Raw genomic sequence first — 26,962 nt, 5'->3', positions numbered from 1 at the left:
TGCATTAATCCTGGGGGGGAAATGTATATTGCTTCTATAAATGGTAAGCAGCTGTGTAGTTTTGCAGTGTGACTGCTGCACCAAAGCATGCATTAGCTGAATAGTCACATCTGTGGTTTAGTTCTATGTATCCACACTAGATGGTGTAGAGTACACTGGAGAAAAATAAATTAAATACGTAAACATCTCTTCTCCCTCCCTGAATTTTTGCTCCTGTTTGCTTATACAAAGTTTTGAATCCTTGGTCTCTATATAACTTCTTGGTAGCAAAGGTGCCACAGGGAAAAACATTTGGCTTGAATTGCAAGAATTCCCCCAGAACTTAGTTCATAAAATGGGTAATCTTCTGTTTATTCAAATAAAATGTTAAGTACACTGGCTACCCCTCATTCCTTCCACATAAAAAAAATGAATATAAGAAGAACAGCAACAATCTCTGCCTATAAAAAAGAACATTTATTTGATAAAAGAGACTCATAAATTTACACACTAGTTAATTTGAAATTCCTTTGAGTATCATTATATAGGAATGTTCCACTCAGCTGAATCAGAGCTCTGTTCTCCTCACTTTCAGAAATGGCTCACATATGTGCACACTGCTAGATAGGAATTTTATGTATCAGAGGTCAAATTCACATGAAAACAAAATAGGAACATGTGGGATGCATTCAATCCTGGCAGCACCCTATTTTCCATAGCATTAAAACAGAAGCACATAATGTCAGAATATAATAAAAAAATTTATTTAAAAGCACTGTTGCCAGCAAGGGGGTGGGTTACAGACATTCAAGAGCAAGAGCCCAGCACTAGAAATAAAGCAAGCTTCGTTCTCAGTAACTGGAGAGAGGAAGGATTGTTAAAACCCTTAGCATAGTCCCTAGTGCATGAACATTTGGGCTGGATCCAGTTGCAATATAAACAACTTTTGCAGCTTGGGCCCTGTCTATTTTAACTAAAATGTGGAAAGTAAAGATGCAGTGCCCTTTTTAAAAATATATTCTTCTTATAAATACCATTATATCCATTAGTTGTCACTAAAGAGTTTTGCAGTGTCTGTTGTGTGTTTCAGTATCAAATACACATGCTTCACAGTAAATGAGGTGTATATATTTGGAAGCCAAGATTTATTTTTCAGGTGACCATGAGGTCATTTAATGAATTTTCTTGAACAAATGGTACAGAGTAGACATTGGGATACCATACTTTACACTGTCTTGACTCAGCTTTTTATTTCTTGTTTCAGTGGTGTTTTTCTAGTTCACTGTTTTGCTGATGGTGACAACCTTGTCTACAAGCACAATACAGGAAATAAATTAGACCTCATCAAAGAACAGTACTAATCCTTCTTGAAATGAATTCCCTGGAGGACAGTTTAGTGTCGCACCTTAGAAAAAAGAACTGCTCCACTTTGCAACTCATAAAGCAAAATAAAAGTCTTTGTCTCTAAGCCAAGAAATACAGAAACTTTAAGGATTACTATAAAGCTCTACAAAAGAGCTTTTTGGTGAGACATCTGGTATTAACTAAGCATGTGAGGCTAAAATTCAATCCTTCACCTGCAACGACCCTGTGTAAGAATGTGTTACCCAGGGGAGGAAGAGGCAGATGACTTCAAGTCACCCTTACGCTCTTTTTGGTCAGGGCTGGTCCAAAAGCAGGTTGTAGGTATATTGGATACTGGACCATAAGGAATCATTTACTTATTTGGTAACCTCCCATTCAGCTTCCATCACAGCAGGTTACAGGCTGTTTCACAGGCCACAGCAGCCCAGGATCTCCTAAAAAACCTTATAACGTAAAGTCTTATCTGTATATTCGACTCTTAGCTCTGTCACCTCTGGCAAGTTTCAGAGGAAGGCTGGGGCAGGGAAAGCTTTAGCTGCTCTGTGCAACTTCTGCTCATGAAGAGTTCTCCTACAAACAGGTTAAGGTTATGTTATGATTTGCAGGGACATTGAGGACCAATAATTATTCCTTTGATAATAGATGTTACTAAATAGGTAGAGGACTACATTTGCCCAAACTCCCAGTATTTCCTAGTAATATGACAATCTCAAGCTAATTGTAAGAAAATGCGTTGCAGCAGGAATTGAGAAACAAGGCATGCTTTAAAAGATCAGGAATATCTACTATTCATCCCACTGCAGAGGGGCATTTCCCAGCACCGTGTACCAGCCTTAAGTGCTGCAATCTTTAAGCACTTAAGATTGTAATCTTTAAGAGTTTATAGCTAGAATTTTGGAGGGGTGGAATGGCAGAAAATTCAACACCGTTGCCGATATCTTGGCTCTTTGCATTAGCAGGGAAGGTGTGATATAAAAGCCTTAGGTCATCTGAAGAAGAACAACACTACTAAAGAGAGTAGCTCGCTCTTTAGTTCCCTTCTCCAAACCAGACTAGACAAAACCAACTCCCTTCTTATCAAATCTGAGTGAGAAATTTCCTCCTGACTGAACATGGCAATCAGTTTAACCCAATCAGCTTGACACACTAATTTAAAGCTAAGAGCATCCATGTACCATGCCTGTGTCCCGACTCAAATCGGCCAGCCTCCAGTGCTTTGGAAGAAAGAGGAACTGAAAATAAATTCAGAAGCTGCATGTTGCATCATCGAGAAGGAAAGCATTATAAGCTCAATCTAAGCCTTAGCCTTTGGATTCAGAGTTCCCACCTCTCCAAATCCGTCAAACCTGAGCATAGTTTGGGCCCTAATATATTTGCATAAATAGCACATATGTCAGGACTTTGCATGTGAGTATCATAGCCAAAAAAAAAAAAAAAAAGCACAAATTGGAGTGATCTCTTGCTAGAGATTGAACCTTGGGCATTTCGCCTAAAAGCAGTCACTACAATGACTGCATGCATTCCTCCAGGAAAGTAAGGGAAGTCAGTAAAGGATTGTGTACTTTTGTTTCTTTCCTTTTTTAATCAGTTTGATGTGTTGTTTCTTTTCAGCTGCCACAACCCGAGTGTTAGGTTGATTTGTGTGATTCAGCCTTGTGCCTCTCTCCTAGTTAGAATGCTCCCTCTGCAGGCACAGCTATTTCTAGAGCTTTTCCGAGTACAAAAACAAGTACAACAAAGAGTTTTTAGAATGAAGTTTTTTATTTTGTCAAGAAGTACAATTTCTTCTTGGCTCTGTTATTAATATTATTGGATGATATCAGAACATTTTTTTCTTTTGCGCCTGCATGCACAGGCACAGGTTTAGGGACATTTGCTAAACCTGATGCAGAATTTTCTGCACCTATACCTTATCAGTTCTAGGTTTCTTTTTTCTTTTCAAACTGATGGGAGTTTTCTAGTGATCATGGGCTGAATGTGTGCCTGTTCCTTCCTTTGTACAGTTATGGACTGAGGGAAACAAAACTGCCTCTTATGTTCTTATGTTCCTGTGCCTTCCCCTTACCAGTAACATCCCCGGACCCCCATCTCCTTCACTGGGCTTACCTACAGCACGAGGGGCAGCGCTGGGCTCAGCATTACCTGCGTTCCCCCCAGGCAGCTGCTGCCCTCCATCTGCCCCCTGGTTAGGGGGTGAGCCCCCTCTGGGTTTTTTTTCCCCCCACTAAAAGCATAAGTTGAATCTGTTTTCTTAACTCGGCCTCCAGTTATCACCAAAACTGTTGAAAATGAGTAAGCTTGAGGCCTCTACGCTTCTGATGAATTTGGCTGAAATCAACTGATGAGTTCAAAATATATGTGGACAAAAAAGAGGGCTAACACAGACAGATGAAATCACAGGCAGAGTATCACTTAAGCCTCATTTCCTTAAGAAATCAAGATAAACATACATACATCAGGGCTTTTTAAGGAAACAAAGAAGGATCTATTCTTTTTGTTCTTCTATATCAATTCTATTAAAATTCATTTAGTTTTCATAAACACATTAGTTTGGCAGTTCTGGAAATTAAATATCTCTAGTTTCAGAACAAGCACAGTATCAGCAAAGAGCATGATCACTGTTGTGTCCCACTAGTAAGCTCCCTGTCCATCCTGGTAAGCCTCTGCAGCATGTGATTGAAAAACGGTGTTGTTTGCTGTTCTTTTTCTTCTGTAGCTGAAAAGTTTGCAAATTAGAGTCCTAACTCTGTTGGTGATTTTGATCACGTGGACCGTTGCTTGGGGAATAATGATCTTTTCCTAGAGCTTAAATAATGTGGGTGCCTGCATTTTGGGCTTTTTTTTTTTTTTTTAATATATATATTTCTCTAAAAAGCAACTGTTTGTGTATGTAATATTTGTTTTGGTTTTTAAGCTCACTGGTAGACTGACTGCTTTATAAGTGGATGAAAGATATAACAGTTAATAGGTGATAAATTACTGACATTTCTGTGACTCTTTACAGGGAGACCATGGAATGACAGGCTATCCTGGGCCCCCAGGGCCACGAGGAATTGGAACAGTTGGTCCAAAGGTTGGTACAATGCTGTGTTGAAGCTTTTGTGCTTTTGTGATGCTGGCTGCCAGAGCAATCTCTCAGACACCAAATTTCTTCATCAGTTGTTGATTTACATTGGTGCAAGTGCAGGAGAAATCAAGCATATAAACATGGGCACTGACCATCCACTTCTACCAACCGGATTAGGAAGGAGTACTAACTGGATGGAAATTGCATTTGCAGCTAAACTTTATGATTACAGCTGGAAATTGAACAGAACTATCAGGCTGATAAATTACTTAAATAATGCATTTCTTCTGCTTGTATCTATTCTGTTTCCAAGATTCTTTTGTGGTGGAAAATACATTAAATGTGAATTTTTGTTTGCAATTTTTGCTTAATTAAATTGTATCTGATTAATTTCATTAGTAAAATCATGAGGAAAGAAGCGTGAAAACAAACAGTTAATTCTATAAGCAGCCAGCAATCAAAATCTTGGCAATTTTTTCCTCCCTCCACTAAAGTGATTTATAATTCAAAAAAGACATACTAGTAAGAAAAGAAATTCAATGTATGACTGGATGTCTTTATTATAGGTGTATCCATCAATTATTTGTACAAAGACAATGAGGAGAAACATGTAAATTTCTCCACTTTAAGTTAAAAATATATATATCTTTGTAACTTTTTCTGTGATTTTCTTAGCGAAGATTAACAGAGATCTCCACTACCATTTTGAATAAACTTGTATCTGAATGGAGAAACATTGCTATTACCAACCTGTTACAGAAATGCAATGAGCGACAGAGCATGAATGTTTTCTCAGGGTGTATGTCTGACTTGGCTTGCTTTCTGAAAGCTGCAGCAATTTCAGTACCTTGGCAAATCATGCAGACACAGTCTTTTAAAAAAAGTAGGTTTAGACTGAGTGTCAAAATCCCACAAATTTGTGACAATATGTGCTGCTTCCACAAAGCCTTTGAGAATGGAAAATGCGTTCTCTGTGGGGAGACAGTATTTTGTTTTCAAAGGAAAGAACCTGCTTGTAGCATCTAGTTCTTGAGATAAGCTACTTAGCACACTGTTTTGTGTGAACCCCTGCTTATAAATATCTAGATTAACAATATCTTTCACAAGAGATTCTTTCAAATTTGTAGCAAATTTTTTGCCTACACAGATGAGAATGATGACTTTTGAAATATCATTAACATCTAGAAGTCAAATATTTGGAGTATATATTTCTATTTAATGATGATCAATAGTTTTGATATACTTCTGCCTAAATATTCAACATACACAAAATGTAGGTAAATATAAACCACTGAATGAATTCTACCTACTGTATTGGAGCATGGTGATTATTTATTATAAGACAGTAATCAAAAGTCCAACCTGAACTCTACAGAAACTTTTTATGAAGCTTGGTCAAATTTCAAAAGCTTTTTTCAACTAAAAATAAAAAAAAAGGAAAAGCAAACATTTGATTCCGATGCCATCAAAGGGCTATACCTCCCTTTGTCACTTTGCAATGTTAGATTAGCGTGCCTCCGAAGCACAAAGGCTTTACCTGGCTTTGACTGTATCGGTACAAATCAGCAGGTGCTGCTTTGGCTTCTCTGTCTTCCTCCACCACTTAGGCTTTTCTGAATGACTGGTGCTCCCAGAGACTGTGGTGCCACAGGGGCTCGGCATATATGCGTGGTGCACAAGAACTAGCTGACATGCCTGGCAGATTTACTCACGCTGGGTTTCATTGCTGCGGTCCTTTGTACCTCCCTTGTGGGGACTGATTGCACCAAGCTTTGTGTAAAGGTGATCTCTGTTGGTTTCTACGCGAGAAAAACTGGGGTAGATACCACACTGTGTTATGGGCAGATTTTATTCTTTAATTATTTTCAGCTTAATTGTTCCTTTGCTTTTGTGGGAATTTACCAAGGATAATTACCAAGGCCCACAGTGAGAAACTATAAACCAAAGAAGAATCAGAACTAGAATCTTTGATGTGGCTTTACTTTTTGCTTGCAGTGACTTTGAGATGACTTCCTTAGTGTTACCAGGAGTAGAGTTTACCTTTTAATTCTTCTTTTTTTTTTTCCCCACTGACTCTTACAGGGTGTTATGGGACAGAAGGGTTTGCCTGGTCCACGTGGCCCCCCTGGTGACAGCATACAAGGAGAAAAGGTAATCCAGTTTAATATGATACCTGTCCAGTTTCTTCTCAAAACTGTCTCTTAAAGGAGGTTCATTGTTTTTCTCTTTGCCACTGAGTCAGTGAACTTCTGCAAATATTAATTGTATACTTAAGTTTCTTGTTCATAAGGTACATAATGTTTACTTTAACTGTTGAGTTGTCAGTATTGGTGGCATCTGATCACTGTCCTATTATTCTTGTCATTACAAATACATTTAACCTGGAAAAAAGCATCTTGTGTCTGCTGCATCTTACTGATTTACCTAGATTTAAAGTACACTCCAAAGAAAACGCCAGGGTTTTCTGTGGATGCCCTTGTAAAAGACAGTAACAGAGATCTAACATATCAAAATAAGTCAAATAACACGTTCAGGAATATGAAAGAAATTAGCCAGTCTCCCACATACTCATCAGGTTTTTTCTCACCCAGTCCCAGCCATAACCACAGCTTCTCTCCTTGTAAGGAGAAAGACAAACATGGTAATATATTCTGAACATTCAAAGTTAATAAATAGCCTTGTCGTAAATGTGTAGAAGAAAATTATTAAAACTGGAGGTTTTAGTAGAGAACAACCTAAGTTTCTCCCATTTCTCTTAAACCAGTGTGCTTAAAGTCAGGCATGTAATTGACTGTTTCCATGGATCAGGAGGATTGTGCTCAGCTCTCCTACTCTGGGTTATTAAACCACCAGTGATTCAGTAAGAGGGGCATTGTTTGGGCTGGGTTTGAAGGAGGTCTCTATAAGGTGGTTAGTTTAGACACTAAAACCACCAGGGAGTTCATTGACAAAATAGGTTTTCATGGGAAAATAGTGACATGCTGAAACAAAAAAATCATTGAAATGTACCTTGTTGGCAAAATGTTTCAGAGGAGAACTTGCTTTAGTTCAGTGTGGAATTGCTTCATACAAGCTTTAGCAGAAAAGCACCAATTCCTTCTCAATTTATTTTGCTCGGTACTTGCTCTGATTCCAGCTTCAATGTCTTCTATTTTTATATTCATGTTCGATAGTTTACCTTTCTATACTGCAGAGAGCTCTTCCTTTTTTCACTGTGAGGTGTTTCACACATAAAAACATACTTTACTGTGTTCTTTCTTTTCTCCTTATTGTATAACACACTAACAGAAATCTGATTTATCTCATCTCAGGACTTGCGTAGACAGAGATCTCTACAAAGTTAGAGTCATGACTGTCTAGACTTTTGGTTCTGATCTGTTTGCAGTTTTCTTCTATATTCATTTTCATCAGTAACCACAAAGCTATTACATATTTTAATGTGAGGGCATAAGGAACTTGTTGCTTTCTTTTATCTTTGTCCTTTTTTTTTGCTGCATCTATGAAGGCTCTTTTCTCTATTCTTGTGGAAAATAGAAGAACTTCTGCCATCTCTGTATGGCTTTATGGTGTCAGAAGACTGTTTCTTTCCTGGCTTTAACAGACATTTCTGATGTGTTTTCAGAATCTAATACTTGGGATATGTCTTTGTTAGTTCTATGGGTATGTGGGGTTATTTATAAAAGCACAATTTTCATTCTCAACAGAAATGTTTCAGCAATCAAATGCATCTGATGATACATGAAAAAATATACAGATTACATACTATTTTTTCTGTTCCTTAAAAATAATAAAGGTTGTTGAAAGTATGCTCAGTGTGTACATGCATATACATCTATCTATCTATCTCTATATAGATACTGAGTTTTGAATGGTATGTTGGCACTGCTATGAATATATATCAAAAGCATGTTTTAGAAGTGCAGAGAGCTCAGTTTCATCATGGAAGTTTTCCAGTGGAAGAACACGATCCACTAACACACACTGTCAAAGGCATGTTTGTAATGTAAGGGCGTGGAATTTAGGGATGTAGGAAAGTAACGTGTGCTCTGGCTATGGAAGGTCTTTGGCTTTGAAACCAAAACCATAATGATGTGGTGGAACAAACTCAGCTGATGTTGTTTCTACAGCATTCCACAAGTTGTGTAGATGCAGTCTTCTCATTTAAATTTTCTTCCTTTAACAATCGCTTTTTAAAATTATGATTGGTTTTATATATTTATTAGGTTCAACTTCTTTCTGAACAACTTTGGCAGTTGTCTTGCTCCTGTAGTACCTGTTTCCTCCATATGCTAATGCTTGTTGAGCTTCTATCTATCTCTTCAAGGCCACATCAAGCTTCATTCTTTTTGGCCACTCTTCATCAGGTTAAAGCTACTATACTCCTGCATTTATACTATCATTATCACTGCAAGTATTTTATTTATATATATATATATATATACACACACACATAGAGCTCAGTCTGCGTATGGTAAGAATGGAATGTCAAAAATGAGATGGTTTTAGAGTAAATTTATGTTGATAGTTACAGTCACAGGTCTTTTTTATGCTTGGTTTCCTTTCAAAACCACGGTCTAGACATTCTCAGATCTGCACTCGGTTCACAGAATGACATTTTTACATAGAATTCTCCTTATTGATCAGTAATCTAGGAGGATGTTAGGGGCAGGGATCCAAGGGTCTGCATTTTTACATGCATACCACTTTGTTTTTTATGATAGGACTGATAGTCAAGTTTGAATTTAATTATGTACATGGATTGAACTGGCAAAGCAGTAAATATTTTTAAATTAATACAGCATACTTCTTGGTTTTTACTAAATGTTCAGTTATGGTATCTGTGATAAATCCTTCTAATGTTGATTGATTGCACAAGTAGAGGAAGCAGAATTTTGATTCTGCAGTTCATGTTTTAAAGGATGAAACTCACGTGTGTGCCTGTGAGAAATGTCAACTGTACAAGTATGAGTTTTTTTAGAACAGTAGGTCTCATTCAGTTTTCATTGCCTGAACACCATCCTAACAATGTCAAATGGGCTGTAACAAATGGCAGCAATAAATCTGTAGTTTTGTCAGAGCTGACATTTATTATTAGTGAAGGACCACTGGAATACACAGCATATTCAAATTCTGACTCATATATATGTGTTCTGCAGATCTGCAAAGGTGTTTTCAGGAAGCTGTATGACGACCCTAGTCAAGCAGAATGCTCAGTCCCAGGGCTGGACAGCAAGCGTTTAAGCAAGCTGGTGCACTGTTTCACTATGTTTAAAAGCCATTTGCATTAATAACCTGCATGAAGGATACAGAAAGCATGATCCTGCTAAAAAGTGACTTAAAGTAAATCAGATTGAGTAGTCACTGTGTGTTCCTACAACAGTGCAAAATAAATTGCCTTGAACATCCCACTGCCTTAGGAATTTGCAGGAATTTTTTTTTTCCCCTACTGGATCAGCTATCTAATTTGGTGCATCACAGTTTCTTTTCCAGTCTCCAGCATCTACGTAACAGTATCTGAGTTCTTGCTGCTGTAAGAAATTGGGGAGAGGGAAAGGGGAGAAGTTCTGCTTACAGATGCAAGAGGCTGCCAGTTAGCAGGTCAGTGATAGGCAGCCCCCATGAAGAGCAGAGCATTCTAGCTTCTCAAGTTTGAGCTAGTGGACCAAGAGGGTCCCACAGGTCAGGGCTGTAAAGTGCTCCAGGGGAGACGTGAGCGGTGGAGTGCAGTAGGTGCCTTTGCCTAGCACGGGGCAAGACCACAATGCTCCCGTGTGCAAGGGAAGCTCCCATCTCAGCAGGAGCTGAGTCAAATGTGGAATTTGGACAGGAAAAACCATCCATGGACTATGACTCATAGTATATTGCCTCTTCTAGGAGCTGCATTTCAGTGTCTTAACTCCTGGTGAACTCCCAGCTCATGGGAGTCAGGAGCCTTGAGTACAAGAGAAGGCTGACTTGGCTGTGCACTCTGCAGCTGCTGCTCTGCCTGCAGAAATCCCCAAGCCCCTATCCAACACAGCAGGAATGGTCAGTGGTCAGTCCTTCTGCATTTGCGTGCCTTTGGTGAAGGTTGGAGTCTTGATAAATTTGGAAACATTTTTGTATTTCTCTGTCCATCATGAGCAATATAACCCCTTTAGGCCCATTTGTGGGCAGCTATACAAGTATTAGCAAAAGATGCTTTAGTGAGACAGTCTGAGAGCTCTGGACTGAAAAATAAAACTAACTAACCTTCTGCTTGCATCTCATAGGCTAGGGTTGGTACAGGTGATGACTACTCCTGATCTCATTGACATTCTCTGGTTTTGGTATCTGCACCAGGCACTGCTGTTATGTGAATTATGTATGTAATGTGAATTATAGTGAAGCGTTTATGTACCCAGGTATATAATCACCTCTAGCTGTGTTTAAGATGTATATAGCAGTTGATCTGAAAAAAATATTTGTGTTACCCTACTAAATAAAGTAGGAAAGTTTCTGGAAGCCAGATGCTGTGAAGGATTTTCTGCACATATTTTATAACGGCCATATTTTATGACATGTTTTATGCCCACACTGCTAGCATGAACATGCTTTGCAACTCTGTGTGCATGCCACAGGCCATCTGTAACAATCATTGTAAACAAACTTAAACTTTGTAGCTGGACTGATACTTTTGAAGTCTCAGCAGAAAGATGTTCTGCTCACTGCATCTTGAAAAGCAGAGATGTCTTTTTATTTACTTAAGATCAGAAAAATGAAGTCAGCCCTGCAGAGATTCGGGGTGTGTATTTCTAGAGAACTTTTATGTTGGACCTCATTTTACTGCTTGTAGACTGGATGGATAATTGAGCCTCAGTGAGATTGCTTTTGTCCTTCATCTGTTTCGGTGAAATGACAATATTTCATTTAATCAGGAATAAATTCTTCATTATTTACTTTCGAATGGCTTCATGTGTGTTTTGAATCGTACCCATGTGCTTCTTTCTCTAGCTTCAGACCACTTCTGTAGTGAAAATTCTTTGTTTCATTGCATAATACAAATATCTGGCTTTCTCTATAATGCAGAATGTTACAAAGTTAATAGATACAGCACAGATTTTACTTTAATTTTCAGTTAAACTTACTTACCATGTTCTGTTCAGGGAGAAAAAGGCAATAGAGGTTTTCCTGGACTGAAGGGATCAATAGGAATTGGCCTTCCTGGACCAAAGGTAAATCCTGGGTTTGCGGTAAAGAAAAAAGGTAATTTTTTCTTCCTTAGTTATTTGTGACAGTTCTTTGAAGATAAATAGAAGGCAAAGGCTTTGCCTTGTATAGCTAGCAAGGTAAGTGCCTACTATGTGTTGTCAGCTTTGAAGCCTGTGAAAATCCTAATGGTCATTGGGGACCAGACTCTGAAGTAGGATCTAGAATGAGGTCATACCTGTTAGCAGGAGAATAGTATTAGTCAAATTATGTATTCATTTATCTTGTATTCAGTTATCTTAGACATTTTCAGGTATTACAAAACATTTCTTCTTTTGTCAGGCTTTGGAAAAAAAAAAAAGAATTGGTTTTTGACTAATATCTTTTAAGGGGGTTGTTTTATTTATTTTGTGTGGGATGTTCTTACAACAATTGAAGCCCAAGCTTCAGTCTTTCTTTACTGAACAGCTTCCTTGTTGATATAAAAATTTTAAGAATTTCCTACAAGTACTTATTCCTATCTAACAAATTTTGCACAAAGAAAATTTAAATACTTTGGCTATTAGTGATTTTCAGCTGTGCAGCTTCTGATGGGAGCAGCCTAACCAAAGGAAACCAAGGCTCATGGTCAGTGTGGGTGATGTGCAGACCAACTATATGCATACACAAGTGAGAAAGAAAGTGTGCCCAGGCAGAATGTGCGTTGATGTAAATGCGTGATGTGGTACACCACCTTTAATTCACAGCATACGCCTGGGCCAGCTGGGCAGCCCTCTGCAATAATGACAACACAGCTGAAATACTGAATTTATTGTGAAGGCTCTGTCTGGAAAGCCTGAGCAAAAAACCATAACAGTCTTCATGGGAGAGCAGAGGTGATCAGGCTCCCTAACTTTAAGCTACCCAAACAAAAGTTCAGCCCCCTCTGCAGTCACCTGAAGCAGGCAGTACCCATTCAGAACCCCAGGTATTTGTTGCCTGCACTAACCATGTTCATGGTACTATGGTCTATGCTAGCTCACATTATTATATAGCACTTCCTCAGACTTCTGTATTATTCAAGCTACTGCAGCTTGGAGTTTTTCTACAGTAGCGAGTATCAAGCTCTTTCACACAGATTCAAATTTCTGCCTCCTAATTCTGTTTTCTCTCAGATGCCAAATGCTACATACTATAATAATAACAGCAGTATTTTCACTATTCTTTATATTCATCTTGTATCTTGACTAATCTTTGTGACCCAGGGTAAATCTCTTCAAATACTCACAATGTTTCTGATTGCTATTAATATAGCAGACTTGTCACACATGAAAAGGAATGATTTAGTTCAGTAGGAATTTCATGTAAGTGCCAAATACCTAAGAGATCAGCTTTTAGTGTATTTGTGTGTAAGAGAGTAGCAGTACCACTGCAGTCAGTAGATCATATTTGCTCTCCCTTATGCCGACATTAACTCCAATGAGGTTAGATGCAATTTGTGGACAAGTAATGGAAAGTAATATCTTGCTGAATATTTTGATTTTGTGAAATGGTATAGAAACTTTCTTCCAAGAGCTCACTTAGTGGAGCCTGGTTTTCTTAACACTGTGGAGGATCTGTGTACCATTTTCAGCTTTATGCCAGTTCGAATCAGGTCAGAATCAGACTGAGAGAGTCAAAAGGTTTCCTTAAAATTGACAGCAATCACCACGGCGAATGCTGTAGCACAGGCAGTATCTGTGTGATTCCATTGGCTGGGTTATGACGAACAATATTAAAATGGACAGTAATCTAGATAAATGTCTAAGCTTTAAAGTTTCAAGTGAAATGTAAGGTGGTCAGTAATTTCCAGAGAGAAGTAAAAAACTGTCCTGCACAATCTCCTTCTTGAAGAAGTGTCTAATTTAGAACCTGAATCTTTTGATAATATGTTTCATACCTGCATTTTATGTGAAAATATCTCTTGAAATACCATAATGTTGAACCATTTATCTTTTTGGAAATCAAAAGGTCTAGTCACTTGAGGAAAAAAATGCAGAATTTCTTGTAAATGTGAAACTATGTGTTTTCCAAGCATGCCTTTTCCTTTGTTCTTTGCAAGCTCCCAGTTTTTCATATGAGTTCTATACAAAGCTGGTGTGACTTTCAGTACCTTGGCTGATCTGAGGCAGTTACGTCTCTCCATAGGTCTGAATTAACATCTACTATAAATACTGGTTCAGAGTCCAAGAAAATCAAAGAAGAGTAAAAAATCATATACTGCTGACATTTGCATAAAGATGTCTTTAGCCCTCACTCCTGAATTAAGGTCATTTTTCATAGAAATATCTTAAAGATCTTCTTACTGCCCATCTTACTTTCTCTGAGAGCCTGCTTTCAGATACATTCATAATACATTCAAAATAAACCATACACACACACACATACAAAAAAAAAAAAAAAAACCACAACCAAAAAAAACCCCAAAACACCAGCAGAAAATATATCTTAAAAACTCATTGAACCGTAACTCCAGCTCTGTCAACAAAACTGGAGTTACTGACTGTTTAATATGGTTGTTTTAAACTAGGGAGACTATGGAGATAAAGGTGATCCAGGGAGCAAAGGTGCCAAAGGAGAGATTGGAGACCCAGGACCCCCAGGACCAAAGGTAAAACACATTTTCTTATTACTTAATTTTGCACAATGGAAATTAGACAAATTTGGCTTTTGTTAATTATCATACTCTACATTTTTTCAGGGAATTTGGGGAAGAAAGGGTGAACCTGGTCTTTCGGTAAGTACGTGAATGAGTTACTTTAAAACATAGGAGTTTATTTTGGGAAAATATTTAAAGGTTATGTGAGTGACGTTATACAAGGTAGTTTATGGGGCATTGCATTGCTTGCATTTTTAAAAATAAATAAATAAATAATTTCAGCGTTCTTAAAACTAGAACACACAGCAAATTAATTAATACTCCTTTTCAGAGAGAAGAAGTTATCAGACTTATCAACGAAATATGTGGTAAGCATTCCAGTATGGAAAAGATGTAGTTCTAATAAAACACACTGAATGTATATTGACTGAATGGATCTGTCCTCTGCCTGTTCATGTGTAAGGATATCATTAATGTGAAAACAATGCTCACTATGTTGCCAGAGCTATACTGGAAGTAATTTGGTCCAGCTCTGTTTCTATGTATCAGTATCAGTAACTATAAATGAATTCATTAATTGAGCTTTAACTGACTTCAAATCTGATATATGAATTCAATTCATTTTTATGAAGGTGGCTTCTCACAAAATGTCTAAAATGGTTATTCTTCTAGGTTGTGGTATCAGATGTAGAGTAACACCTCTGGAACTAGTATTTGTCATTGACAGTTCAGAAAGTGTTGGACCAGAAAACTTCAATATTATCAAAACCTTTATGAAAACAGTCATTGACAAGGTACTGGCCAACCATGCTACGACCCGCATTGGCGTTATCAACTTCAGCCACAAAGTGGAGTTGGTGTCTTCTCTGAAGCAATACACAACCAAAGAGTACCTGAAATCAGCTGTTGATAAAATGCCCTACTTAGGAGAAGGCACGTACACAGCCTCTGCTATGCAAGAAGCCATTCAGTTATTTCAGGCAGCACGCCCGGCAGTAAGAAAAGTGGCCGTTGTAGTAACAGATGGACAAGCAGACACTCGTGATAAAGTACAACTGAATGCTGTAGTAAGAGAGGCCCATGCTACAGATATTGAGATATTTGTCATTGGGATTGTTCAAAGGACTGATCCTCATTATGATGATTTTCTGAAAGAAATGAAGCTCATTGCAACAGACCCTGATGAAGAGCATGTTTACCAGATAGATGACTTCATGACACTTTCAGGTAAAAGAAACTATTTTAGTAAGAGGAAACCTGAAATAAGCATGTAAAAGAGTTTGGCTTTTCCCATAGCAAGGCAAGGCAGCCTGCTGAATGGAAGCTTGCGTGTCCCTTTTGGATGTGGCTCTTTCTTCTGTTTCTCTTCCTCTTTGGCCACATGAAACTTTTGCCAATTTTTTACCTCTTGCAGTAACAATAAGCCACAATGAACATCAGTTTTCTGAGCTGAGGCCTTCTTCGGGGCTCGCCTCTCTTGTGAGAGCTTGCATCAGCCTTCCCTTGCAGTCCTTTTTGCTTGGCCATGGTTTCATCCCAGAGCGGCAAGATTTCCTTCCTCCTTGACACAACACCTCTGTCTGTCTCACTCTATTTCGTGTGGCTCTTGTCAGTCTTGGAGTCCCTCCACCATCTCTGACAAGCACTTTTTTAGGATTTTTTTCTGAAAGCCGTAGGTAAACCTGTGCTTTCATCCTGATTCTAGTGGAAAAGTGGTGGAGCAACACACAAGGGAACGGGTTCTGATAGTACCTTGTATATTTCAAACTGTGGCTTGAAAAAATCCTGTGGCCACATCTGGAATCAGGAGAAAATCCAGAGGAAATCTATAATGAACCATTAGAAAAAAAGGACATTGATCTAGACTAACCATAGACTAGCCTTATAAAGTGTATTTCTGAGCCTAAACTTATTTTGCTGTGCTGAGCCCATGGATGGATTTAGGTCTGGATTTAAGGCATTAACAATGAGAAAAGAGTCCAAGCTAAGGTTCTGGTCCCAGGCTGGATTCAACTTCGGGCTCTGACCCAGGTTCCAGCATTCAGTATAAAATTGTTCCCAGTCACTGAATTTTTTTGTGCAGTAAGTAGAATGTGTCACCCAGTTTTTCTTGTTCCTTCTTATATGTAAATTCTTTCTTTCACTCTGTTTTTTTTCCTTCACTTTTGAGATATGACTTCTGCTTAAAAAGGAACTTGGTATTTTTATCCATTTCTTCTTAAAAGAACAAAAGGCCCTTAAAACCAAATAATTCAGAGAGTGCATTACTTTGTTACTTCTCATTTGCTTTTTGATGTCTTCTAAAGATTTAGCATTAATATTGCACTAAAACCTTGTGGTCTTTAGGTCATTAGGTCTTTTCTTGATTACCCTGAATAAATGTCATCGTTTTCTGAATCTTTTCAGCTCTTGAAAATAAACTGATCACAAAAATCTGTGACAATATGTCTGAAGTCTACACTAGAAAAGATGATGTTTTATCTCCAAGTCCGGAATCTGAAATTGCTAGCGAAGATACTAATAGCCAGTTACCTAAAAAGACTGCTTCAGAGGTTTATATGCTCCCTACAGAAGGAATTGATTACCCAGTAAGTAATTAAATAGTAGTTCTCAAATGTTTTTAAAAGATGTGTGTCTTTATTTGAAATCAAGTAGTCTTTATTTCATCATTCACCAGTCTTTCATATGCAAATAACATGTCATTTGGCTGGACCAAAAGATTTGAACGAAACTTTTAACATTAGAGTGAACTTAAGTGTTGAGAACAGAAACTTACAGAAGAGGTAATACTGTTTCTTAGTTGCAATAAATGTGAACAGTTGTCATATTTTTTGTAGTTCTTCATCTTAGAAGTGAGTTAGAAATCTTACAGATAGGTCTCTGTTGAGGCAGATGCATAGTGTATAAGGCATTTATTTATTTATATGCAAGCTGATTGTTAGTGCAAGGAGTTTTGTCATGATCACACACTTTCTAGGTGTTACTAAGACTTTGATATTGTTTTACTTTCCACATTGGGCTGTACATCTGGGAGTCCTCATTCATGTTACTTTTCGTACTCCCAACTTTAAATTCCTTTTGCCCCACATCGGGGTTCTGCTCTCCAACATGGTGCTGCAGCACAGATGGAACAGGTGGAGTTTAAATGCAATATGTAAATATTTTTTGCAGGTCTGTATCACCTCAGTTCCCTATTAGGTCTTTGGTATTTTTCAGCTACTGTCTTAATATTGTAGTAGGATATTTGTCTCTCTTACGGTATATCAGCACTAACCCTCTAGTGTGTTTTTATTGCTTTGCCTAAAAATAGCTGCTGATAGAAATTGAGTGTTGCTTGCCCCATAACCTGTTGAATAAACTGCTGACACATTTGATGTATAAACCTCTGTAGCTGCATGGAATAGATATAGTGGACCACGGTACTGATATTTAAATATTCAGTGATTTGAATACAGATTGGAGCTAATTGAATATTGCTGACTTACTGTGGAGGAGTCAATGGAGTAGTCAATCCTTTGGTTTATGTAATATCATTCATAATTAAATAGTTCACTTTCAAAAGTCAGTTTAATTTCTTTGATTAAGAGGTTCCTCAGTAGGTGTGATTGATTTAGGTTTGGGGCTTGTAATACCTCCAGACAGATGTGTGTCTGACAGCGAGGGTCAATTTTGACATTCTGTGGCAATAAGAAAAATAAATGTAAACTTGGACTTAGAGATGCTGGCTTTATAAAGTACGTGATAAGAATCACAGATAGGATTAGTTCTAAGGGATTAGGTGCTCATGCACTCGGTTCTGGCTGGCCATGGTTATAGCTAAATCTTCGAAACTGTTGATTTACTATCAGAAATAAATACAGCCTTTTTGTAGACCTGGAGAAGAAATGTAATATGCAAAGGATACGATGAATTGTCTGCAGATTTACATTTCACCTAGACTTCAATTTTCAGCGTCCTGGTGACTGAAGAGTTTTTTTAAACTGACTGAGTGCATCAGTAGTGGCCTGTAAATAGGAAGATACTGGATAATATCAAATTCCTTCCTGTTCTCAGTAGGTATCAACGTGTGGGATTATTGTGGTCATTTGTACTATACTATACTAAGATCCTTGTGAATCTTCTTGAATACACTAAAACACTGGAGAGGCAAATTTTTATATAATAGTCTTAATCTGAAGAGCAGGGTTAGCTTCTTAACACTTCAATCAAGGTAAACTCTAAAATTCTTACGATTAGCAATTAGATGTTAGAAACAGGAAAATGAGTGATTTGTCACTTTGCTTGATACAATCAAGGACACCTCTATAAGACAATATTATTAATAGCATGTAGTTCCCATAACGCAAGTTTTGGGAATGCTTCCCCATCTAAAAGATCTTTAGAGAAGCATAACGTGTATGTGTTTTTCTATCAATAACAAGTACCCTGTTCCTCCTGCCTGCCATTTTCCATTTCTTGACAGATTTAAGATGTCAGATCATTCCCACTGAGTGTATTAGATGTTAAGAAGCACTGATTTACCACAGAGTTCCTTCCATTTTTTATTTTATTTATATTACAGACTAAGTGGTGACTGAAATTTTGGTTCAATTGAATGAATTCAGCTTCAAGGCTAAATCAAAGGCATTACTTTGCCTTTTCATTCAGCTCTCAGTGTCAGAAGATTATGGTTACATACTGAGTAATCACTAGAAGGAGGTCCGAACCCACCTGCTGTTAATGGTATTTTTTCACACTTTATTTAGCACAAGTTTCCTACATAATTAGCTCTTCTTTTTTTCTTGTAGTATCTAAGCCCAGACATAATTTTAAGATTTTGACTCCTTTTGCAGCTTAGTCCACCACAGACCAGATACACTGAGACACTGCCATCTGCTCAGGATCACACTGTGACAAGCCCTGCTCACAGAGAATCGAGATATCCCCCACTTTATGACATATCTGAAGTCAGACCTCAGAGCCCACTTGTCAATCCTGTGTTCAATGTAACTGCTACTGAAGATCACCACCTAACTGTGTTGCAAACACAGGTAGCAACAACCCAAAAAGGTAAGTAATAAATACTGCCCTCAGATATTGGGTAGCAAGCCTGCACAAAAAAAAAAATAATAAAAAATGAGCAAACCCCACTCCCTCCCCCAGTATAGGTACTAGAGTTTATCACCTTGTGTTTTTCTGGGTGCTGTGTCTACAGGCATCACACACAGCGAGAACCAGATTTTCAAACCTAGATGACAAACAACCCTTGCATACCCATTGTGTGCTTAGGTGTTTAAATAGCAGCTTGGTTCTTACATCAGGATTTAGGCAGTTATTTCAAACTGATCCTGTATTTGTTTAGGCCTGTTCAGGTAACTCATAAATTGAAATGGAATTTGGCTACGAACTTGAGAGGTATATATGCTCCCAGGCGCTACAAGAAAGAGAAAAAAAAAGGGTGCTCTTCTTACTGAAGGAGGCACTTCTGGAATAATGTAACTTATCCCCAGAATCCAAGCTAACTTTTACTGATCTACTTTCAGATGCAAGGTGCTTGGAACCTATGAAACCAGGGGATTGTCGGGACTATGTGGTGAAATGGTATTATGACAGGAATGGCAATTCCTGTGGCCAGTTCTGGTATGGAGGTTGTAATGGTACCAACAATAGATTTGAAACAGAAAAAGAATGTCAAGAAACCTGCATTGATTGATAAAGTAAGTTCTCTCCATTGGGTCATCCTTTGATCACCTCTTTTCCCGGCTAAAAAGATTTTGTCTATTTAAATGTCTCCTGTATTATATATACATATCATCTTTTATACTTTTGCTCAACCATGATATGTTTGTTTGAACCTTTTTGTGATGGTGGGACCAGAAGTGCACTGGTAGTCATGGATTTCTGCAGTGACACTGAGGTTTTCTACTTTGTTCTCCATTCCTTATCTTACAGTTTGAACACTGTATTTGAGTTTTTGATCATTACTGAAATCAGAGGAGATATTTTCACAGATCATAATTCCAAGACTTCATCTATAGTATGAGCTAAGAATCCATCACATTATATGTGAATTTATGGCCATTTTCCCCCTTGCATATTACTTCACATTTACTGAAACTCAGTTTTCCTTTCCCACTCACAGCCTATGCAGTCAGTATCACAAGGTCATTCTGCAATTTCTTGCAGTCACCCTTTTTCTTTACTACTTCAGAGTAACACAGTATTGTCACCTCACTTTTTACTCCCTTCTCTAGATCACTTACAACTATATTGAGTAGGACAGACCATAGCAGGCATCCTCCAGGGACTTCTGTTTGTTTTGTTCTTTTCATCACTTACAAATCAGAAGACTGTCCTTCTCAAACCAGTATAACTTTCCTTTGGGGAGGGACCTTACGTTTTGGAAATCCAAGCAGACTATACTAACTGCCATAGGTTCACACGCTTGGCGAGTGAGGCATGGACTTCTAAGGGGTTGCTTATCAGTACTGCATAGCTTCCTTCACAAAAGCCATATTGCTCATCCCCAATAAATTGTATTAAATACTCTTTTTGATCTTTCAGTACAGGAAAATTCTATTGAACTGCAGCATGTGTTTTTCTAAACATTTCAGGAAAATGAAATGATTCCTTATTTCTTCTAGGAATGACTGATTTTGGAATTTTTAAAGCTGGAAGTTCATGTGCATTGAGCAAGAACTGACTGAGAAGAATCCAAAATGATGAGTTAACATGAATATATTACTACCGTGTGCTACTGCTTTCCCAGCTATGGTATTCACATTAACTGGATCCCTGTATAGCGCATGTTATCTGCAACACCATAGCAATAACTTACAATCACACATACACACACACTGGGCAGCATAGCTTTTCCATCCAGATTTATATTAACTCGTTACTAGTACATGTGCAATGTTGAGATTCTATTTTTAGGATTAAAATAGCAAAAAAGTGTTTACACTCAGCATTTAATGACAGAGGTCTCGGTCTCATGGAAGAATAAAATGTGCTCTAGTTTTAAATAAGAGTAAGTGGTTCCTGAAATTAACAGTATTATTACAGTATTTAGAGACATAAATTAAGATCCCCATTAATTAGAGTACCTCTTCTGAATGTAAATACCACAGCTATAGGTAGTTAGAGGGTTTTTTTCCCCCATTAAAGCACATTTGGATTAACATCAATATAATCTTTTCCATTATAAAGGTAGAACTTTCATTCAGAATTACATTAAAAACAGGATTCTTCATGTCCTTTAGGTTAGTCAGTATATTTCAATTTCTCAGGGCCTCTGTGTTAAAAAACCTATTTCACTCTAATATATGCTATTAAATTAAAAAAGGGAAAAGCACTGAAGGATGTATATAAATGTTTACTTCTATCCTTTCTACTTTTAGCCATAATCCTATATGAAGATATTGTTAAAACTGAAAATGATGAGCATGTGATTAAAATGGAAGGCAATACCTGATAAGGAGTCCTGCATTGTTATTTCTTTGCGAACAAAAGACCAGGATCTACACAGGCAGCGTGGACAATTCTTGACGTGTTTAAACAATCGCTTGCACAATTTCCCCCCCTCCACGTAACCAAATGATAGCATGTGCTGTGCAAAGTGAACTTGTTTGCAGTGGATATGGTGCAAACCTAATTCTACAGAAAACTCTGCTTGTTTAAAAGTTTAACTTTTTTTCCCCAAAAAAACCCTGGCCTTGTTAGCAAATTTCAAATTAGAAAAGAAGAAACTGATTGTAGCACCCCCAAAAAACGTCCTGTTCTTATTATACTCTGAACTAATATGATGGTCACTCAAAAAAAGCCAGAGGGCACAATTAATTTCTGTGTGACACGGCACAGTAAAACTCAGGGACATTACCTTGTACTGTGTGGCCTGTGATACCCTGAAAATGAAGGGATGCAGTGGTGTAGAACAAAAGTCAAGCTGTTCTAATCAAGAATTAGTTTTCTACCACAGAAAAAATATCAGAAAGCAAAATTTGACACTTTTTTAAATAAGTCTGTTAGGTATTTTTGCATCAGAAAAATAAATTGCATCAAAGTATACAACAAATTATATAGATGGACTCTCCTGATAAATAAAATCAGCTACATATAAAGCTGACATAAGCAGCAAATAAAATAAAATGTCAAATAAAAGGTATCAAGCAAACAAACTGCCTGCTAGTGACGCAAGAAGATCATGGAAAGAATCAAGCTACTGTTCAGTAGTAAAGCCAATGCCATCATACCAGGAATATCAGTGCACTTTAATAGTGAACAGGTGTCCAAAACGAGAGGAATAAACACAAAGTTTCGGGAAAAAGAAGAGCAAAAGGGCTGGACATAATGATGCTTTCAAATTGGCTGGCAACAGTAGATTCAAAACTTAAAACACACTAAAGTACAATGTTAACATACTGTCGAACTTGAAAGATGTATTGAGACCCTTTTTCTAGGCTAAGTCTCAAATCCAGTATTAAGAATTCATTTCAGTTAGATGACAAAGGCAGTGTAAGAAATATTAAAACAAAGAGGCAGTGCAAATATTTTTAAGAAAAATACTAGCACAAAATGCGATCCTCAAACAAGAAAAATAATCATCTGAAGGAAAAAAAAAATCACCAGCATCCCCCCATCGCAAAAGGACCCACTGCAGCCTGGGGTCGGTAACAGCACGCGTGACATCCTGCGTTTCAGCGGGAATGACTCCTGGTGCTGATACGGGCAAGCAAGTTATTGAAGTTGGAGACATAGATAAATATAGAACATGAGAGAGAGAGAGAGAGAGGAAGGGATAGAGCTACGTATCCAAGGTGAAGATACAGAGGAAAGACCTTTTCATCCAGAAAAGATGAAAAAATTGCACAGTTAAATTCTACAGTAGATTAATTACCTTATGGATAGCTGTAAAATACCTCTGCGTGTAACAGATTCCAAGATCCACTTCATTTTACACCTGCCAGGAATATTTTAGGTTTAGCTTTTCCTGGAAACTCACAGCAGCAAAGCCCACTGGAATTGCAAGGAAGCAGAGAAATTTGCAGGCTCTTTCAAATCTGTTCTAATCTTCTGTGCCTGGGTGGTTGCTTCAGGGATGGGATTAGCTCTTGTGTTCAGCTCTGGATCTCCAGACAGGCAGACATGTCTTGTCTAAGAAATACTGGAGATAATGAATTTGGGAATAAATGTGAAGATGTAAGTTATGGGTTTGCAATAATATTTTCTATAACATTTAGTGCAAACCTTTCTGGTAAAGTTGACAAGTTTTAGTAAGTACAAATAGTGACACCATTAGCTACTTAACAATGCTAAAAAAAGCAGCAGTTACTCTTTAAGATGCATACAAGGAATCTTCTCAATGCAATTAAACCAGCGTGATCCAGAAGGTCACTGCTTTCTTTTGCACTTTCATGTGCAGCTGACTAAGCCTTTTGTAGCATAGAAGCAAAAGTGAAGGCTATAAAGGTTTTTTTTAATGTGTATGCTGTTCAAATCAGATTATCCTGAAAAAGCATCCTTTTCTATCCAGGGCTTTCTGTGAATCCCAGACTGCAAACTGAATGTATGCTCTGAGATGTAGTAAACTCACCCAGCTCAGCATCCTCATGTCATGGGTCAATAAACCAGGAGAGGGCAGCTCTTGCCAAATGTCCACTGCTTTATTCTCGACTTGTATAAAATCATAAAACATTATTACAAACAGAAAGCATTACAGTTTCCACTGGCAAACAAACAAACCCTTTATTTACATCACAGGCAAAAAAGAAAGAATTTTTTAATCATGAAATCTTTAAATCTTCTGCTAGACCAGGCCAAATGCTATGAACTCTAGAAGGCTGAAAATGATTGAGAATAACAGAGGCTTTTCTTTTCTATAGAACTGATCATTATAAGGTGAATTCTTTTTCTGACATCCTCGCTTCTAAAAATTTAGAAAAAGCCTTGGAAAATTAACAAGAAAATAGTACCCCATCTGTTCATTCTAGAACATCAGCAGCTTTTCACTTTGAGAAACTACCAGTCTCATGCTAGCAGCTATTAAATTGAATTCAGCTTTTACCTTACTCCCCAGTTCAGGCTGGGTCCCTGGGGCCCACTCAGACTGGTTGATAATGCTGCCTGTTCACGGACTGTCCTGCTGTCTGCACTTCTTAGTTTCTTCTACATCTTCAAATTTCCTGTTACCCTAAATTTACTGAAGATATGCAACATTTCCTGCACTGCAGTTTTGAACATCCTTGGAAAACTGATTACCACTCTCCCTCATTTGGAAGTTGCTGTCAAAATGTCAAAGACATTCCAAGGGGAGAGGGGGGCACGGGGGTAGAAAAAAGAAAGGACTTCCACTTTTTTTAAAGGAAAAAATTATGGACAGTATGATTTATCACAGCATTCCTGCACTTTTCTTGCTTAGCTGCTTTCTTAGCTCCTCTGGTGCCATCAGTACACCCTTCTTGAAGCTTGCAAAGGCACCCAGCTCACAGCTCATAGTTTAAAGCAAGTTCTCACGGGTAACTTGATGAATTTTTAAAAAAGATCTTTTATTAAAAGCAAAATAAATAACTCCTATTCCTCCACCCCTCAGTGAAAGGGCCAAAGTCTTCACAGGCAGGTGTGGGGGCTGGGACACCCCAGCTCTACCTGCAAGTAGGGTGACTTGTCTAAAATCTCCTGATACATGAGATACTGTAGATCCAGCACTGAGATTTTTGACATCCCCATCACCTACTGTTACTACTCCTGCAGCTTCTTATCAATCACCCTTTATTATCATTTAAGTCTCCTCAGACTTACTTTTTACTTTCCCAGTTGCAGAGTTCTTCCAGCTGGTGCCAAAGCTGAAGCTGCAGCAGATCAAGGTTTTGAAATTCCACAGGCAAACGTAAGCAGACATCTCAGTTATCACAGTTGGTAGCTAGACAAAGAAATATAAATTATATTCAGATACTAGATTTTTTTTTTCCTTTAGACAGCCTTAAATATAAGTATCTTTATTTCCAGGAGTATTATTGGATCTTTTAGTAAGGACAGAATCAGGTCTAAGCTTCAGGGGTAAGCAAAACCCAGATTTTGAGCCAACTTATATTTAAGCTTGGCTTTTTTTTTTTTTCTAACTAGGAATATGTAGAGATTCAGCCAAATGGGTAAGGCTCTAAAATGTGATCCATAAAGACTTTCTTTTTTGGCTTTCTAACGATACGTAAGACCTATTTTAGAGCAATTTCTTAAGACAAAAGGAAGAACACGCGGGCTTTCCTCCTTGTCTCACAATCTCTGCTTTCAGCAGCTGTAACCACCCTATGTGTGGACAGGGAGGGAGAAGGGAGGTTTTTGCATTTTATTGGCCTGGCAAAAGGGATCTCTCCAACATCTGGCACAGTTGACCCTGAGATACAAAGAAAACCATTTCTTACTGTAAAAATAATGGTAGATAAGAGTCTTGACAAGAATAAATCTGGCAACCACAAGGTAACACCCCCCAAAGAGTTTTGGATTAGTTTTAAAATTGCTGCCAACTCAGCTAATGCCAGGTGCTGCTGAAAGTGTTTGGGCTGGTGCTCTTTCAGCAGCTTAAAGCTTTCAGGACACTCAAAAAAACCTACCACCGGAGCAATAAATAAATGAACAACAATTTAAAAAAAAAAAAATCAACCCCAGGAAGTGCCTGGGTATGTTCCCTTCAGTAGCCAGGCTGGGAAAGAGGGGCTGCAGGGGAGGGATGGTCAGCACATGGAAAGCATCGGTTCTGAGCAGGATTTCAGAGATGTTGTGGTCTGGTTGCTGCCTGCTGGCCCAGGCTGCTCTGGGCTGGCTGAGCACACAGGCACGGGTGTGGGGAGTGGGGCAGGGGACAGTTGGTAGCGATTTTTCCATGGAAAGCAAATAGCTAGTAATTCTTCTGACTTGCCATCATGACATAATTGGCAATTTCATCTATTTCTTACTTCATTCAGGGCAACTCCCTAGTGCATCATGTTTTCTCAAAGGATAGCTTCTATCAGTTTTAACTACATTGTAAAATAATAGGTAAAATATATTTCTGCTGACCAGAAAGGCTGCATTTTCCAATTAATTCAAGCATAATGAGATTCATGTATCAAATCCAGGTTTGAAAATTAATATTTTCATTGCAATGGCTCTCAGAGAACCATGACTGGGACTCCGTCAGGCTGCACGCCACATAACCCTGCAGATCATAAGTCACTTGAAGCTCAGGCTGCCAAACACACAAGTTGCGGTAACGAGCATGGAGTGCTCTGACAAGGGTAGTGCTGGAGGCAGAACTGCGCTCCGCCTGAAGTGAGAATCATGTTCGCAAATAGAAATCAATGTTTGTTCGGGATGAACTGTACAATATAGTCAACCAAAAGCTGCAGAATCACTGGATATTCTAGAGCATACAGGTGAACTTGTGTGAGTGAAAACCATTCTTTGAGCAGGATCCTTGAGAATTTAGTAGGCAGATACCCAGCTTTTTTCAGATTTTTTTTACATGCTCAGTGATGCATTGGATTTGTTTACAATTGATAAGTTGGTTGAAAATTTCCTTTTAAAAGGAGAAAATCACCCAATCACCCAACAAAAGATCCTTTAAATAAGTTAAAGTCCACACCAGTAATATAGGTTAAATAAGGATGTTGTACTGGTCCTCAAGTCAAGCATTACAGGACTTGTCACATCAGTAAGGAGAAATCCCAGCATCTTGAAGGATGCAGCTGCAGTACAAGGTCCCAACAACCTCAGCTTTATCCTACAGTGCCACCAGGAGGAAAACAACAAAATGC

General features: G+C 38.1%; 1 protein-coding gene across 11 annotated transcripts in view; it reads left to right on the top strand.

Moving 5' to 3' along the window:
- Window positions 1-25,806, top strand: part of COL28A1 (collagen type XXVIII alpha 1 chain) — an 88,699-nt gene extending 62,893 nt beyond the window's left edge. For 10 of the 11 annotated variants that reach the window (XM_080386738.1, XM_080386736.1, XM_080386731.1 and 7 more), the window contains 12 exons: window positions 3,925-3,999; window positions 4,349-4,417; window positions 6,494-6,562; window positions 11,536-11,604; window positions 14,127-14,207; window positions 14,298-14,333; window positions 14,527-14,563; window positions 14,868-15,422; window positions 16,602-16,783; window positions 19,028-19,244; window positions 19,718-19,891; window positions 20,819-25,806. In XM_080386738.1, the coding sequence (XP_080242864.1) occupies window positions 3,925-3,999; window positions 4,349-4,417; window positions 6,494-6,562; window positions 11,536-11,604; window positions 14,127-14,207; window positions 14,298-14,333; window positions 14,527-14,563; window positions 14,868-15,422; window positions 16,602-16,783; window positions 19,028-19,244; window positions 19,718-19,887 (1,560 nt within the window). In that variant the 3' untranslated portion in view covers window positions 19,888-19,891; window positions 20,819-25,806. The remainder of the gene's footprint in view (window positions 1-3,924; window positions 4,000-4,348; window positions 4,418-6,493; window positions 6,563-11,535; window positions 11,605-14,126; window positions 14,208-14,297; window positions 14,334-14,526; window positions 14,564-14,867; window positions 15,423-16,601; window positions 16,784-19,027; window positions 19,245-19,717; window positions 19,892-20,818) is intronic. The other variant, XM_080386732.1, reaches the window with a different exon arrangement.
- Window positions 25,807-26,962: the final 1,156 nt, after the last annotated feature.

Source organism: Falco punctatus (genome assembly GCF_963210335.1).
Source record: "Falco punctatus genome assembly, chromosome: 4".
Taxonomy (NCBI): domain Eukaryota; kingdom Metazoa; phylum Chordata; class Aves; order Falconiformes; family Falconidae; genus Falco; species Falco punctatus.
This window is presented reverse-complemented; position numbering and strand designations above follow the sequence as displayed.